Source organism: Juglans microcarpa x Juglans regia, chromosome 3S (assembly GCF_004785595.1).
Source record: "Juglans microcarpa x Juglans regia isolate MS1-56 chromosome 3S, Jm3101_v1.0, whole genome shotgun sequence".
Lineage (NCBI taxonomy): Eukaryota > Viridiplantae > Streptophyta > Magnoliopsida > Fagales > Juglandaceae > Juglans > Juglans microcarpa x Juglans regia.
The window spans coordinates 4,163,985-4,180,562 of NC_054599.1; the positions used below are offsets into that span (position 1 = coordinate 4,163,985).

General features: G+C 36.0%; 1 protein-coding gene across 1 annotated transcript; it reads left to right on the forward strand.

Moving 5' to 3' along the window:
* The first annotated feature begins 2,607 nt into the window (after nt 1-2,607).
* On the forward strand, nt 2,608-13,791 carry LOC121258872 (mitogen-activated protein kinase kinase kinase 1). Its single transcript, XM_041160402.1, has 9 exons — nt 2,608-3,864; nt 9,128-9,212; nt 9,375-9,437; nt 10,057-10,211; nt 11,387-11,459; nt 11,559-11,618; nt 12,335-12,445; nt 12,971-13,187; nt 13,290-13,791. Exons 1-8 carry the CDS (start codon nt 2,882-2,884, stop codon nt 13,157-13,159), a joined length of 1,719 nt encoding a protein of 572 aa, XP_041016336.1. The 5' UTR covers nt 2,608-2,881; the 3' UTR covers nt 13,160-13,187; nt 13,290-13,791.
* The last annotated feature ends 2,787 nt before the right edge of the window (nt 13,792-16,578 follow it).

The following is a 16,578-nucleotide window of genomic DNA, read 5'->3' on the forward strand; positions in this document are numbered from 1 at the left end:
TAATTTGTTACGTAATTGTGCTTGGTTCACTTGGCTGTGAGGACTATGATAGTGCAGTTGTTCTAGAAGAATATTTTCCTTAACAAGAATAACTTCAAACATGATGGGGTGTGAATAGGAGATTTACACCCTCCACTGATCTTGTGACACATCATCATTTTAAGAAGTAAAAGAATAGAGCCGACATAGAGAACCAAATCCCATACAATCCCCCGTCCCTCTCCCTCCTCTCTCTCTCAAGACCTGGGTCGTGCTCTCTCTCTCTCTTTCCCCCTCAAGCAACACCATTAGAGAATAAATAGTTTCTAACAAAAAGACCAATCAGAGGCAATAAAAACCCATCAAAATGAAATTGAGAGTTAAGAGTTCAGATTTTCTGATCTAAGTTATGTCTCTTTTGGTTACACAGATGAGATGAAAAATCTATGAATAAGAGTGAGATAATTTCTGAATAATAGTAAAATGATTTCAGTTAAGATTTCATGAGATTTTGGAAAATGTGAAAAAAATTTAAATAAAAACATTACAAAGTTAAAATATGATTAGAATATAACCTTTTAATATTATTTTTATTTTGAAATTGGAAAAAGTTGAATTGTTTTTTATATTTTGTTTGAAAAATATAAGAGAGAGGCTAGGAGCTGAACCTGGTGTGGAGAGGAGATTTACACTCTCCAATGGCATTGTGACACATTACTGTTTCAAAAAATGAAAGAATAGAACCAGATTGGGTAATCAAATCCCCACCCCACCTTTGGTTCTCTCTGTTTCTCCCAACTCTCTCTCTCTCTCTCAAGCTTGGAGTCTTAGGTCCTGTTTAGATAGTGAAATGAGATGAAATGGCTTTAGATGAAAGTTGAAAGTTGAATTAAATATTATTAGAATATTATTTTTTTAATATTATTATTATTTTAAGATTTAAAAAAATTGAATTGTTTATTATATTTAATGTAAAAATTTGAAAAAGTTATAATGATGAGATGAAATTATTTCTCTATCCAAATGGGACCTTACTTATCAATTTTTGTTTTGCATTATTAAATCACGTTTTCTTCTTAAACCTAATGATTCAACAATGTGTTGATTGCGTAAAATATAAAGTTTATAATTTTTTTTTCTATAAATACGTATATAGTTATTGGATAATACGTCGTATCTAAGGGCTATGGCCCTTCTATAATTGCATTGGTTGGAAAGGCAAGAGATGAGGTGAATAAATGAGACTAATATCCATCTTGAAATATTCCGTTGGATTTAAATTTAGAAGAATATTCTATGTATTGCATTCTTAGAAGAGAAATACTTGTTCTATATAGAAATTTTACATCAAATATTTTATAAACTGGCGTGAATTAATGTAATATGTTTTTTTTTTTTTTTAGCGAAATGTAATATGTTAGATGTGGTGCATATTTGGGATTGTCGCAGTTAATATATATTTGAGAAAATCTATTTGTTAGACTTAATTTTTACACACCCCAAAACATAATTGATGTAAAAGTTTTCCATATCAGTTATTGCTTAAAAATTATTATTTTTTTATTTTTTATTTTTAAATTATAATGAATCCCATTATAAGTGGATGGCTTATGTATTACAAAATTCTACATATTTTAAAGGTAGAGTTTTGTTAAAAGGTTGTACTATTTAAAAACATATAACTACTTTATAACAATAATAACCCTACAATTTGTGGGTCACATTAAATTGTATAAATTGAATTTGTATAAAATTTATATATAGACCTATTACTTATATGTTTTAAGAAATTTCAAGAAGGCTCATAAAAAAATAAAATCCAAAATGCCCAATATATTGATCTTATTCTATAAGAGAAATATTTTAGTTACAAAAAGATTTTATTAAAATAAAATTATAAATTAATGTGATTTGATCTATAGTATGTTAAATTATAAAAAAAAATACTTTTAATATAAAATAGATCTAAAAAATTATATAAATACATATAAATTTATAAATTTATTTTTATAAAATTTATTTATAACCGGAACAGTTATCATCCTATATTGAGAAGAGTCGTCCTAAAGGCAGTCCTGACGCTTTATCTGCAATGATTAATTGGGTTGTTGGGTCTAGCCAGCCCGAGTCCCGACGATGTTGGATCTTCAAGGTTTTTATTCTCTTCATTTTCTTTATCTAGAAAGCAAAAAATGATTGGCAATGGAAGGAAAATACATTGATTGTATTAAAAATATAAGCTATCATAGAAAAGTCAATTAATCAAACGGAAACGAAAAGTCAATTTATCAAAGGCTAATTAGTATCTACGTCAATATCTAACGTTCAAATTATTCGTAACGCAAAACCAGTTTCGAACAAAAACATCGATAAAGTCATGACGGCCTGCCTTTCTTTACGTGGGCGTAGGGTGCAAACTTTATTTATATAGAATCCTTTTTTGGGGTTGGATCCTCTACGGCCGAGAAATCCAAAGAAAATAACGACGATGAACAAAATATAACCGTCCAATTCCAAAATCACTGATCTGAGTCGTTCAACTCTCTGGTCCACGTGACACCGCGTTTTCCCTCTCTCTTTCGACGGCGTTTACCAGTCTCTCTCTCTCTCTCTCTCTCTCCCTCTCTCTCTCTCCAACCATTTCGCCTCTGTGGCTCTTTGGACAGTTCCTTCAGCTTCTCTGTTTTTTATTTTTCCCCTCGTACTGCTCAAAACCAAGCCTTATTCTATCCAAAATTTCTTGGCAAAGTTACTGAAGTTGTTTACAATTACTTCTCCTGTTCGTTTAGTAGTTTTCATCGGGGAGAGAGAATTTTTGGAGGGGGGGGACCTTCTCGCACTTTTCGCTGTTCTTCTTGTCAACAAAAACCCCGGCGGTGTATCTTCATGGGTTTAACTCTCTATGCATCACCTACCAAGATTTTTCAGTCATAGGAAGGGATCTGGAACCATGGATCGGAGGAAGAATCCGAGGAGACCGAGGCTCGAGCGTCGTAATGCGGCGAAGCACATAGAGTACGACGCAGGCTCCTCGTCGTCCTCCCTCGAGGACTCTACGTCGTCTTCTTCTCTCCACACTCGATCCCTTGATCTCTCGAACCGTACGAGCTTCAGAGTGGAAGGAACCGACGGCGAATTCGATTTGATATGCAAGAGTTTGGGGTTATCCCCCGAAGACTTTGCCATACCCGCGGAGGCGTGGGAGGCGCTGAAGATCCGATCGTCTTCGGATGTTCTACCTAGGTCGAGACCGCTCGAGTTGGATAGTACGAAAAGAGAGGAAGTGAAAAACACGGAGGAAATTGTAGCTGCAGCTGACTTGCGTGTGAGAGATACAGTTGGTGCTAATATTGGGGATATTGCAGAGTTGAATCGGGCTGATCCCGCCGAGTCAAGTGGTTGTTGTGTAAGTGGTAATTGTGCCAGTGGTGGTGGAGGAAATGGCATTAAAGGGATTCGGCCGCCGCCGGTGCTCAAGCGGCCACCCGCGATGAAGCTTCCGGAAATCGATCATGGGCGGTCTACTTGGGAACTTTTGAAGGACTTTGCGCCGGAGGCCGAGAGAGGCGGTTGGGAAACTTTCCGTGGTAGTTCTAGCTCTTCTTCCGATGAAGAAGTAGAGGAGGGTAAAGAAGAAGAAGAAAAAGGAGAAGAGCAAGGAGTTGTGCTGGTAAGGGAAAAGGGAGAGGTGGAGGACGACGTAGCTCCGCTCTCGGAGTCGTGTTCGTTTACCACGTCGAATTGTGACGATTCGTCTAGCAGTACCACGGAGCGTATGTCGAATATTTCTCCTAACGGGAGAGTTCGGCCTACTATCACGTCTTGGGAAAAGGGTGTGCTTCTGGGACGCGGGTCGTTCGGATCAGTGTATGAAGGAATCTCTGAGTAAGTTTTGATTTGCTCGAACTATATAAGCACTTCCTAAATCAGCTTTCTGGCGTAAGACAATGTTAAGTGTGTGATTCTTTTATCTGGAGTTTTCTTTAGATATCTTCCTGTTTTTGTTTTTGTTTTTATAAGCAGATATCTTCCTCTTAAGCTAACAATTAGTTTGAAGGAATGACGATTGAACTTGGTGTGTGTAACTTAGCACTAAAAAATATTTGTATTCTTCTCCTCCTTAAAGGGTAAGGCTACTATCAGAGGACCCTATTTAAGAGGTTTTCCCTATTTTCACTTAAGACATTTTCATGTACTAACCCCTAACAGCTAGAGATCCACATTAGAGCTTCAAATAGGATCATCCAAGGAAGAAAAAGAAAGGAAACTAGATTACTCAAAGAAGTAGGTCTAGCAAATCCTTAGCCAGATAGAGAAGTTTTTTTTACTCGTATTGAAAAAAAAATCCTCAATCAAGCTAAGGATTTGCAACTATTTGCCAACTTAGATTTGTATCTCTAATTCTATGTCAAGTTTAAGATCTGATCCTATATGATTTTTGGACCTATTGAGAAGTTAGATCCGCATGATTAGGGTCCATTCATAGTTTCAAGCATTTGATGAAGCATCTTGTTATAATTTTGAAACATAAACTAGTTTGTGTAAACTAAATTCGATGTAAGTGCCTAAATGTAAGGGAAGTGCCTATATATATTTATCTTTTTAGACATTTTCAGCTCCTAACCTTTGTTACTCTCTAAGTTGTTCTCCTGATAACACCTGCCTCTTTTATGATTCATCATTCCTTCAATTAATAGAGCAGTGGTGGTATTATTGAGAAGTCCATGATTGGAAAATGTTTTGAGTATAAGACGATTTTAATACGTGAATGTATTCAAGTTGTATTCAGCAATCAATTGCAATCTTTATTGCACAAGCCATACCTCTTCTAACTGTGACCCTGATAATTTCCTTGCACCATTTTACCCTCTTTACTACCTGCAAAGTTCCACTGCCTACGTTGTGTTGTGTTGTTAATAAACAGACAACAATTTGGTTGATAAAGTGTTTTTCGACTGCTTGCCTTGTTAGATCCTCATAAGCTTGTGGTCAGAGTTTTTGAAAGGAAACATAAGACTGTTCCCCCCCCCTCCAAAAAACATGGCTCCTTCTAGGGGTGTCAAATCATGTTAACGGATCGTGTTCGTGTCGTGTCAAGATATGTATATTATACTATATGGGTCAACCCTAACCCAACCCGTTAAGCTTATCGTGTCAAAATTTCAAACTCTAACACGATCCATTAACATAATGGGTCATGTCATGTCAACCCGTTTTGACCTGTTTATGTATATGGGTTGAACAGACCCGAAATTAACTTAACCCGTTTGACCTAGTTAAGTTTAGCACAATTTTATATAAATTTTAAAATCACAATATCTATAAAAAATATAAAACTAACTACAAGTCAAAAATTACAATCCAAACAATAAAAATATCGAAATTAAAATCCCAACAATTTTATTTGTAGGTATAAGGGTGTAATTGTTACTTTAACTTTCTTAACGGGTCATAACGGGTTGACCCGTTATCAACCCGTTAAGCAATCGTCTCTTAACAGGTCAACCCGTTTTAACCCGAATCCGTTAATACTAAACCCTAACCCGCTTTTATCGTGTCGTGTTCGTGTTGGGTTAACAAGTCGTGTCACATATTGCCACCCCTAGCTCCTTCCTCCTGTTCAATATATAGTGATATTTTAATGCAGCCGTGGAAGATCGATATGCTGTTACTTTTTATTTCAGATATTCCAAGATTTATTTTGTGGCCAACGTGCAATCTAAGATTGGGTCAAGTATCATATGGTTTTGAGGTTAAGTCATTTAGGAGTTTTAGGTTGAATCAATTCTTGAGATACGGTTTTATTTTTATGGGTTATGATTAGTTTTGTACCGAGGGGAGAATTGTTGCATTTGAAAGTCTTGTAAATTGAGGATATTTTGAAAATATGGTAGAGTATTGGAGTTTGTCCAGTGTGTTATTTTATGTTCTCAAGTCTAAATTTACATTTTACTGGATTTTTTTGGTCCTTAGTTTACTAGTCAATTAGTAGTCTTAAATCTAGCAGACAATGAAACACGTTCAAGACATTCATTAATATACTTTAAGCATACGAAGTATCTAGACGTTTTGGTAATGGACTGCTGACTATCTGGTTACTGGAGGTATATGTGCTGTAACTGTTCTCTCTCCCTGATTTGCATTCTGGTATTGTTCATGGATATTGTTCACAGGTCTAAACTTTTATTTTCTTCTTTTTCTACAACCTCAAGTCAAGCCTTTCTCCTTGGCTATCAAAACATTAGAATCCCATATATTTTCCTGCCATTAGCCTTTCTCAATAGCTATGAAAACATCAAAACAAGCCATACAGTATCTACTTTTGCTGCTACTTCGTAGTTGCTGCACCTTGTCATCCTCTGTTTCATGCCCTTTTCACCCCTTAAATCAAGCCACCAACATTGTAATATTTCTGTCCATAATTCTAACATCCTTAAAAAACTAATTTTGAAACCCTAAGCCCACCACAAACACACATTGACCAGTTTTCTCTACTCTTACCTATGTCACACGAATTGATCTCGTCATTTCCTTTTCTTAAAGCAATTTGATGAACTAAGAGCAAACCTTTGATGCCATCTTAGTGTCTCAAAGATTGCAATAGGAATGCTTGTGGTAATGATTTGTATTGGACCGTAACTAGAGGCAAAAACTGTAGAACATATACCCGTGAGAGTGCAGCCTAGTTTGGGCTTGGGATCAGCAGACTTAGGGTACGTTTGGTTTCTAAACCAAACTCAACTCATCTCAACTCATCATTACAACTTTTTCAAATTCCAATACAAAATATAATAAACAATTCAGCTTTTTCAAATCCCAAAATAATAATAATATTGAAAAATAATATTTTATCAACTTAACTCAACTCAACTCAACTCAACTCAACTCACTTCAACATCCAAACACACTCTTAGACATCCTAGGTTTGAATCGTTTGATCCCACACTAGGAGTTTTTTTGAAGTACTTGATAAATGGTCTGTCTCGTGTGGTTGTGTATCCAAGGTTTACTCTTCAAGGTTGAGTCCAAAGGGTCTTACTCTAGTGGGGTTGAGTCCAAAGGTGTATTCAAGGTTTACTCTAGTGGGGTTTTCTAGTGAGGTTTCACATCATCAGAAGAAAGTGTTGGACATATGGTTTTGGGTTTCACTTCATTTCATATCAGCCATAGAGGAAGGGGCTTGAAAAGAGATGGATATATCGAGTTTGAAGGTTTTCTTGCCTTACATATGTTTGAAGGGGTTTAATGATGCCACCTCCAAAATCTTAATCCTTAGGGATTGGCTCAAGTGGTAAAAACCTTGGTCTTGGCAGTATGCTCCCTCCAAGTTTAAGGTTTGAGCCATTGGGTGCAAACAATTTTTAGGGTCTATCAGACTGGGAGATTTTTCCTTGAATCACCCGAGGCGCACTTAGGGGTGAAAGATTTTCGGTCCGGTCCGGTCCGGTCTATAATCGGTCCAGCAAAAAGGGTGGAATGAAATTTTCGGTCCGTGACCCCCCCAGACTGGACCAATTACAACCCTAGGCGAACTTACAGAAAATCTTTTGCTGAGGTCTTGTGCACCCTCTTGGATTAGTTAGGACGTTTTGGACACCTTGGTGCCAATAAAAAAAATGTTGCCACCTCCAAAATCTTATTTAAAACATAAAATGATGCCTACTTACCTTTTTGCATTTTTGCTCACTAATGTGCTTAATGTTCTTATAATGTTAGTTTTAGTGTTATATAATGACTCAAGGAAGGCCCAAACCATATCTTTTGTATTCTGAAAGGACTAATTGATGTTACAATTAGGGCTTGTTTGAACACTTGGAGTATCTTAGAATTATGTGAATAGTAGTAAAATGGTCTGTGAATAATAGTGAAATTGTTTGAGTTAATATGTTTTATTGGGTTTATTGGAATTATTGTAAAGGGAAAGAACTTCTCCCTCCCAAGCATGTGAGATTTCATTCACCACCTTCCTATATTCAAATCCAGGGTATTACAATCCCTCCTTAAATCCTTGACATCCTCATTAGGTCATTTCATCTTAGGTGGCATTGCTTAAGTCTCACACTTCTGGTTGAGTTTGGCTCTGGTATAATTTGTTAATGACCTAAGGAAGACCCAAGCCACATCTAATCCTATACTCTAAAAGGACCAGCGAATATTACAATTGGAATCGCTTAGAATCATTACAAAGGGCAAGAACTTTCATTTCCAAACAATTTGGATCCCATTTCACTTTCCCATACTCAAGGGGTACTATGTTGAGAGAGTGACTTTTTGTTGTTTTTCCAAAAGAAAAAAGAATCCTGACTTTTGTTGATGGCTCTTCTGAGAGGTTTTCAATGGTGACAGCTTCCTATGTTTCATTTTTTCAGTGATAGCTTTTCATATTCAGTGTTTTCATTTCTAATGTCATGCTTAAATTGGGCAGATTCTTTGATACTGAATTGATATGGAACTAAGGTGTTTTAGATCCCAGATGTTAGAAAATAGCAGATTTTTGTGTAATATTATTATGAACCATGTAGTGAGTGTTTTTATTATGGGATTCTTTAATTCTTTTTTAAATAAGTATTTGAGTAATTTATTAGAAAATGCAAATGGCATAGCCCAAGCACACATAAAGAATACAAGAGGAACACCTAAGGGAACACTTAATCTTTATATGGACAATTGTGCCTATTACCTGGCTTTGTTTAGTTAGGAACTGGTGGTCCGCCTAAAGACCATTCATTGCTACACCATATTTGCCTTTTGCTAAAGTTGTTCGATGCAAAAGAGGTACTTAATCTGGTCTTGTGATAAAGGTCTTGTAGTTTTTACGGTTGCCAAACGTGATAGAATAGAAAATGTTTTGTATGTGCCATGGAGGTGTGCATTTCATTGCACAGATCCTGGTCTTGGATCTTCCAAACACTTCGGAATGCTGCTTGTTTGGTCATTTTGGAAGAGGGATCACATTTTTTTCCTTTTCTTTCTTATTTCCCATTCTGCAGGTATTCCATATGATGTGTTTGTTTGTGCTCCTCGAAATTTGGCAATATCTATATTTTTATGTCCAAAATTTTTGGTACTTCTGCAAAATGCATAAGTTCTTGGCTAATTGGTTATTTTTTCTTCATAAATTATTGTTAATTTTCCTACCCCCCTCCAGAGATGGAATCTTACTTGCTGTGAAGGAAGTTTCACTGCTTGATCAAGGAAGCCAGGGAAATGAAAGCGTTTCTCAACTTGAGCAGGTGAGACGGGTTTATATTTTGTTCTGCTGTAATATTTTGGTTTTGATTACTGACATACAATCTCAATAACATCCCGGGAATTGAAAGTACCCTGTTCCTTTTATTTTATTTTTTAAAATTTCTGCCTTGATTCTCATTTCATCACCTATGCTTCCTTTTCAGGAGATTGCTCTTTTAAGCCAATTCGAACATGAGAACATAGTTCAATATTATGGCACAGCTAAGGTATCTTCTTTTCAAAATTTTTTTGATGTTGTTTTTTAGTCCTGAACTTGTAACACCACAGGAAGTAGTTATGTTCGTTCACATCATTATTCTAAGTTTAAATTGCTCCTATTCACATCACGATACGTAAGCATCTTCTTCACAATGACTTGTGTGGCACATCAGGCATGACACTCATGCCAATGGCCACTGGTTCTTATCCGCACATTTATAAAAGAGAACTACTATGTGCGCTATCAAAGTACAAAATATTAATATCTACTCCTTTCTGATACATAATTTATTATTATTGTGCAATTCCACACTCTCTTTCTTAATCACATACCAATTCAAACAGTGGTAAATGTATACATACAATATGGTGTCTCATAGACGTATAGCTGTAGCCTCACATCTAGTTCTGGGGTTGGTACCTTGTCAGCGCCACTTTCTATAAATAAAAAAAAAAAAAAAAAAGGTCAGCGCCACTATATCCTTGTGTTTGATATGATGATTCTTTTTCTTTCGAAATTGCATTACCAATCACTTTGAACTGTGCCCAATATGTTTTTAACTGTTTTTTTAATATTTTTTTTCATTAATAAAGCCTATCTTATGCTCTGCTTGATGGCGGTTGCAGGACGAATCAAAACTATATATCTTTCTAGAGCTTGTAAAAGGCTCCCTTTTAAGGCTCTATGAGAGTTACTCTCTTCGAGATTCCCAAGTCTCCCCATATACAAGACAGATTCTGCATGGTTTGAAGTATCTTCATGATAGAAATGTCGTTCACAGGTGATAAAAGTGTCCTCTTATGTCATTTGATATTAATGTGATCCTCAGATTATTTGGTTGTCCTGCTCTCAAATTTGAATTTCTTTTTACAAAGTTAAAAAAAAAAACATTTGAAATAAAAAAAAGAGAGATGAAATTCACCCTTAGGGATCGGCTCAAGTGGTAAGAGCGCTCGTCTTGGTGGTATGCTCCTTTCAAGTCTAAGGTTTGAACCCTTTAGTGCAAATAATTTCTAGGGGCCATCGAACTAGGGGAATTTCTCCTTGAATTACCTAAGGTGCATTTATGGAAAATTACATGCAGAGAGCCTGTGCACTCCCGGGATTAGTCGGGACTTTGTTCTAGACACTCGGTGCCAATAAAAAAAAAAAAGCATCAAATGTTTAGTTGAGAAGATGGTTTCTTGTTTTTTCTTCTATTACCTTTGTCCTTTGATATCCATGATGTCAATGCTTCATACTTTCCCTTCTCCGCTGCTCAGAAAAGTGGGGAATTGCTAAAATGATCCACCGGCTTTCTTAATGCAAAGAACTGTAGTAAGTAGTTTCTAGAATGGCATGGAGGTCATGAGTTATGCCTCATATTAAACCTAGACCTTAAGCTTGTTTTCCCTTAGCCTCTGGTGCTTGCGTCTTCGGCTCTTTGAACTGAGAAGAAAATTTCTGAGTTATATGAGTCAATTTTGGTATTGTGCTTCAAATTTTTCCTAAACATTGGCTATTTGGGCTTAATTAACTCTTGATCTGGAAGCATATCCGGGCTATAATATGTTAAAGTGGTCATCTACAGCAAATAATAAATTAGTTGTGTGATAGGTCCCTTGAACCTTATACTTTTTGTTTCCCATATCAAGGTGTTGAAATTATTTTTTGTTCGCCCTGATTAATGCTTTGTAATAGGAATGCTCGACTAGACAGCTGCTATAAGCTTTAACGAGCTTAACTTTCACGACTTTCTTGTATCTTTTTAAACTTCTAAATTGGTGTTTCTCATGTATACACCTGTATACCTGGGTTGTGCCTTTTGCACTTTTAACAAAATTTATTACTTATGAAGGAAAAAAAAGTAAATCTTGATTGATAAATTTAGAAGTAATTGTTACTACTCGTACATGCACATATCTACTATTTGTAATTCATCTTTGAAGTCTTATCTCTTTCTTTCCTGTATTGAAGGGATATCAAATGTGCTAATATATTAGTGGATGCTAGTGGATCTGTGAAGCTTGCAGATTTTGGATTGGCAAAGGTTTTTCCTCCCTTTCTCTGTCATGATTTTTCATTGTAAATAACTTCCAAAATGGTTCTGTTTTTTCCCCCTAACATTAATAGTTTTATCATTTTTCAGGCTACCAAGTTCAATGATCTTTTATCTTGCAAGGGAACTCCATTCTGGATGGCCCCCGAGGTTTTCTTTTATCCTTTGTTATGGTTATAAGCTAACAAATGGTTCCAGTGATAATGAATTTATTTATCCCCAGCTTCAAAAACTGGAAAACATGTTATAATATTAACTAATTTGAATGCATGCTAGCGTGGTTAACTTTTATTGTTAATGCATTTATAATTTTGTCAGTCATATTTGTTATGGACTGGCATCTTTAAGTCATGGGCTACTGTTCTCTAGGATGTGTACATTGTTGGATCCGTTTCAGTTTGGAACAGCATTGGTGGTGATTGCAGTTGATAGAGCCATTGGCTTTGGACCTTTATGTAGGAGAAACTTGTTTGGATGTCTCAAATTCTTTTCCTTGAGAATACAAACCGTTATGATCTTATGCATTTAGCCCGGCTACTGACACGAGAGCTTGGCTGGTGATGCACCATTTGTGTTGTGGATATAATGAACGTTTTTGGATTTAAAATGGAAATTATTTCGCAAAAAGAACTGCAAAACCTTTAGTGTCAGCTAAATCATGGTGAGCTCTAGGAAGTGGAAGACTTCTTGAGTCCATTGGGTTGGAAGGTATATGGCCACTCATTCCAGATTACAAAGTATTTGGTACAAACTATTTCTGGGATTCTAATTTTTCATATAGTAATAAGATCACTTATAAAAAAAAAATTAATACAGTAATAAGATCATCTAATTCTTTCTCTGATTATCAAGCTGTGCATGTACAGGTGGTTAATAGAAGGAACCAAGGGTATGGCCTTCCAGCTGATATTTGGAGCCTTGGATGCACTGTATTGGAGATGCTAACACGTCGGATTCCGTACTCGGATTGGGAACCTGTGCGTGTCGTGTCTTATTAATTACTTTTCTTCTTGATATCTATTATTAGGAAAATGATATATACTACATCCTCATCTCATTCCCATCCTACTGTAATGATGTGATATTATCTATCAACTATTGGATTTGTTATTCTAAAAACCAAGAATTGATCTAATGGTTGATGGGTACTATCACATCAGCAGTGGGATGGAAGTAGAATGAGATCAGTGCAATATATAGTGCAACTCCTAGTGTTATGATGATGATGATGCGGTTTGTAGATTGTAAAGCATGAGGTTCTCTTTTCCTTTTGTGTATATGCTTGTTGTTGCTTTTAAGAAATTTCTTAGTAGTTCAACACATGCAGTACAAGGCCAATTTTTCTTTATATATATATATAAATTCAATTTTTGTATGTTGTTGTAAATACATTCTCTTTGCTGATGCAAAACCCTCAGTGGAACACCATCTTGCTTACATGCTATTTTATCATTGCATATCTGTTGGGGTTGAAAGCATCTTCCAATTTTGTAACTTTGCAGATGGCAGCATTGTTTAAAATTGGAAAGGGTGAACCACCTCCTGTTCCTGATTCTCTTTCAACAGATGCACGGCATTTTATCCTGCAGTGCCTTCAAGCTAAGCCAGATCGTCGTCCTACTGCTGCTCAGCTCTTAGACCATCCATTTGTAAAGAGGCCACTTCCCACTTCCTCAGCAGGTTCGACATAAAAGATAATGGGGGTTAAAAGATAATGAGGTAAAAATTATATTTCACTTTCTGTTTTGTTTAGGTGCAAGAATTTTCTCATACTTTGAATGTGGTGATGCATATCTGATACTATATTTTTGCTCTTGACAGCAGCCCCGTCCATCTTTAGACATGCTGGAAGCTTTTTCTTGTGGAATCTTCAAGTTGGGTAAAGTGTTGTGGCAACCAGAGTGGCAACCATTAAATTTTGCTCATGCAATAGACGGTACATTCTCGAATCTGTTTAGGTTATGGGATAAATCAATTTTCAAGCAATGGTGAGGTCACAAATGGATCTATAACTGCAGAAAAGCCAGCATTCAGAGCATGCAGCTCCTAAATTATTTTTTCCTCTATTGTGTTAAAAAAAAAAAAGAAAAAAAAAAGGAAGATGAAATGTTTCCAGTATTCTTTTTCTCCTGATCTTTGGAATTTAAATTTTAGGAATTGAAAGATTTTAGGGGCGCAAGGTGGGAGGTATCATTGTTGTAATATTCGAAAAACATGTGCAATTTGTATATATCTAACTGCATTTATATTTCTTGGTTTCTCACTAAAAGAACCACGGATCGAATCCTTCCTCTCCCATGAATCCAAAAAAAAAAAAGAAAAACTGCATTTATATTGAAAGTTTGCCTATTTTGCCTTTTGTACTTTTTCTTGTCTCATTGCGTACATTGTGATGATGGGATAACGTATGTGATGTGTCAGGTGTAGAGGTCGATTGTAGGGCGATGTCTTTTTTTCTTTTCGTTTTCAAGAGAAGAATTCTAATCTAATTGATCGGAGGAATATCTTTTTACAAATATAAATTTGGGATATAAGGGAAACCTCAAAACCAAACTTTAGGAAAGAGTTAAATTACAATAAACTTAAACGTGTTAATGAGGATTTGGGGAATGAGATATCTTTACTAGCTAGTGCTCTCTAGTGCACCTACGTAAAGGAGGGATCCAAGTTTGCAGCATTAATTTGGAGGATTACCTCCCTCCCATAATCTTGAATATAATTTCATTTCCGAGGGGGATGAGATCATCATGAGTACCACCAGCAATGAGTCAGATTCAATTGTTACATGAAGTTCATGGTAATTATGTAAGAATAATATAACACAAGGGAAAATTAAAATTAAATTCACCTGTTTTATAAGAGAATTATGTGCAGCAAGTTGTACGTAGTTGGAGCTTAAAAATATTGATAATTCAAAAGTGATAAATGCTGAATTAATCCAATTATATGTATGAACCCCACAATTCCGTGAAAAGCTGTGCATGCATGATAATCTCAGTTGACCCGGAACCAATGTCTAATGGTAATGCAACACGAGCACACTTACTAATTGTAAAAACTATATCTAATTCAACACATTGGAGAAAATAACGGATCTTTTGACTATTTTCAGTACTAATTAACAAACTTGCCACAATAAGTGCATGGATCAAAAGCAAAAGACCATGAGTACTAGTATGCATCCCACTTCTTCTTCCATGATCTAGAGCACGTCATGCATTATCTTCCTGAACAATGCTACTCATAGTTTCTTTTACTATCAATCTCTCATCATCCCATGATGTTGTATTAAATGATTAGAAACTATTCGTTATATGAATAATGATACTATGCTGCCTCATTTCTTTTTCTTATTTTGACCGCTCATCATTTAATTTTTTTTTTCTTTTACTTTCTAATTAAGGAAGTGACTATTAGTCTATTTTTTTTTATTTTTTAAAAATATTTAAATATGTTAAAAAAATGTAAAGAATGAAAGAAAAAAAAAAAAACGAAATTTGTACTAGTGGGCACTTCGGTCAAAGTTGGTTGCACCATATTTTACTTATGGGTCTATCATTTAATATCACGTTAGAGATGTTGATAAGATGATGATAAATAGATTTTTCTCATCTTCATTCATAGTACCTCCCAAGAATATATAACCGCGTACTCTTTGAAACCATGATCATATGCTTAACAATATCATTGCCGAAATATTATTAGGTATTCTCCAAAGATGGATGACGTAGAAATCCTATCGTATCATTAGATACTATATATGTAATTAAAATTGTTTGTACAAACATTAATTTTAATTGAGATCATAACATCTTATAAGGAATGAACAGATACGTACCTAAAATACCTAATAATTCATCATTGCCACCATCGTCCATATATATTTGGCAACTAACAAGATAGTTCCCTTAGCCTACACCTTAATTTATTCTGCAAAAGGGAAAAAACGAAGAATTAATTAGACAGTAACGCAATGATCCATATTATATAACTGTTCATGTGACTGTGAAAAAAATGGTAACAAATAATAAACGCAATTCAATGTGTTAATGAGCTTTACAAGGAAGCTGTGAGAATTGCGAGATGATCTCCTTGTGGTGCCTTTTCTCTTTTTGCCGGCACCGATATTGCTTTCGGAAACCACCGAGTGATCATCTGCTTTTTCGGCGTTCTCTTCAACAGGTACGCGCTCGTATCTCCATCGTCTCCTTGCGCGTTCAAGCCTCCGACGTGACGGACAGCATATACTTGCTGGTGCCATTATCCATTCCCATTTTTCCTGTTCAAGCTAGGCATGCATCACGATTTGTTAGATGCATTTACCTACATTTTGCTATATTATTTGCATACGGGGGGGGGAGTCGGAAGAACTTATACCTTGGGCTTAGCCTTCAAATTGTTTCTGGGTAATTGGGGATGATCACTAGCAGCAGTAGTACTCCTTCGCAACTCTCGAGCGTAGGCGAGGAGCTGAGCCCTGCGATCAGAGTACTCGACTTGCTTTCTTGCGGTCTGAGGCTTTTTGGATACAGGTTTTGGCTTGGTTTTCTTGACGGGAACCGTCCTCATGAGAGGCGATTGCGTTTTGGGTGATTCGACGTAGACAGAGATAATCACTCCATTAATATTCTGGGTGCTCGGCTTGCTTGCGTCCATATTGTTGTTCTCTTCCTTTATATTCTGCTTCCCCATGGATCTTGAGATCTTCCTTCTGGGAATTACTTCTCCAGAACATGCAACTTGGGTTTGCAAGAAAAATAGAGCAGATCGATCGGTATGCAACTCATGAGCGATTAATGGCTTGGTTTGGTTTTTATAGTTGGGATCCTTAAATTGCAAATATCATTGCCATAAATGGATTTGGGCCTGTAATTTGTGCACAAGCTAGCTCAATCCAACAGGCTGAATATATCATTTGGGCAAATGACTGGGTGGGTTAATTCGATCTGTCGAAGGTTACGGTCAATTCATCACTAGATACTTGTGTAAGGTTTCTCTCTTTTTAACAATCTCTTCTTAATATAAAAAAAAGTTGAAAATGATATATTAGAGAATGTCAACAGAGGAGAGGAAAAAGAAACAAAGCATGCGTGAAAGTTATAAATGGAAA

Coding starts and splice junctions, on each gene's coding strand:
- LOC121258872 (XM_041160402.1), top strand. CDS start 2,882: ATGCATCACCTACCAAGATTTTTCAGTCATAGGAAGGGATCTGGAACC. Junction 9,438..10,056: donor AATATTATGGCACAGCTAAG/GTATCTTCTTTT, acceptor TGGCGGTTGCAG/GACGAATCAAAACTATATAT. Junction 11,619..12,334: donor CATTCTGGATGGCCCCCGAG/GTTTTCTTTTAT, acceptor GTGCATGTACAG/GTGGTTAATAGAAGGAACCA.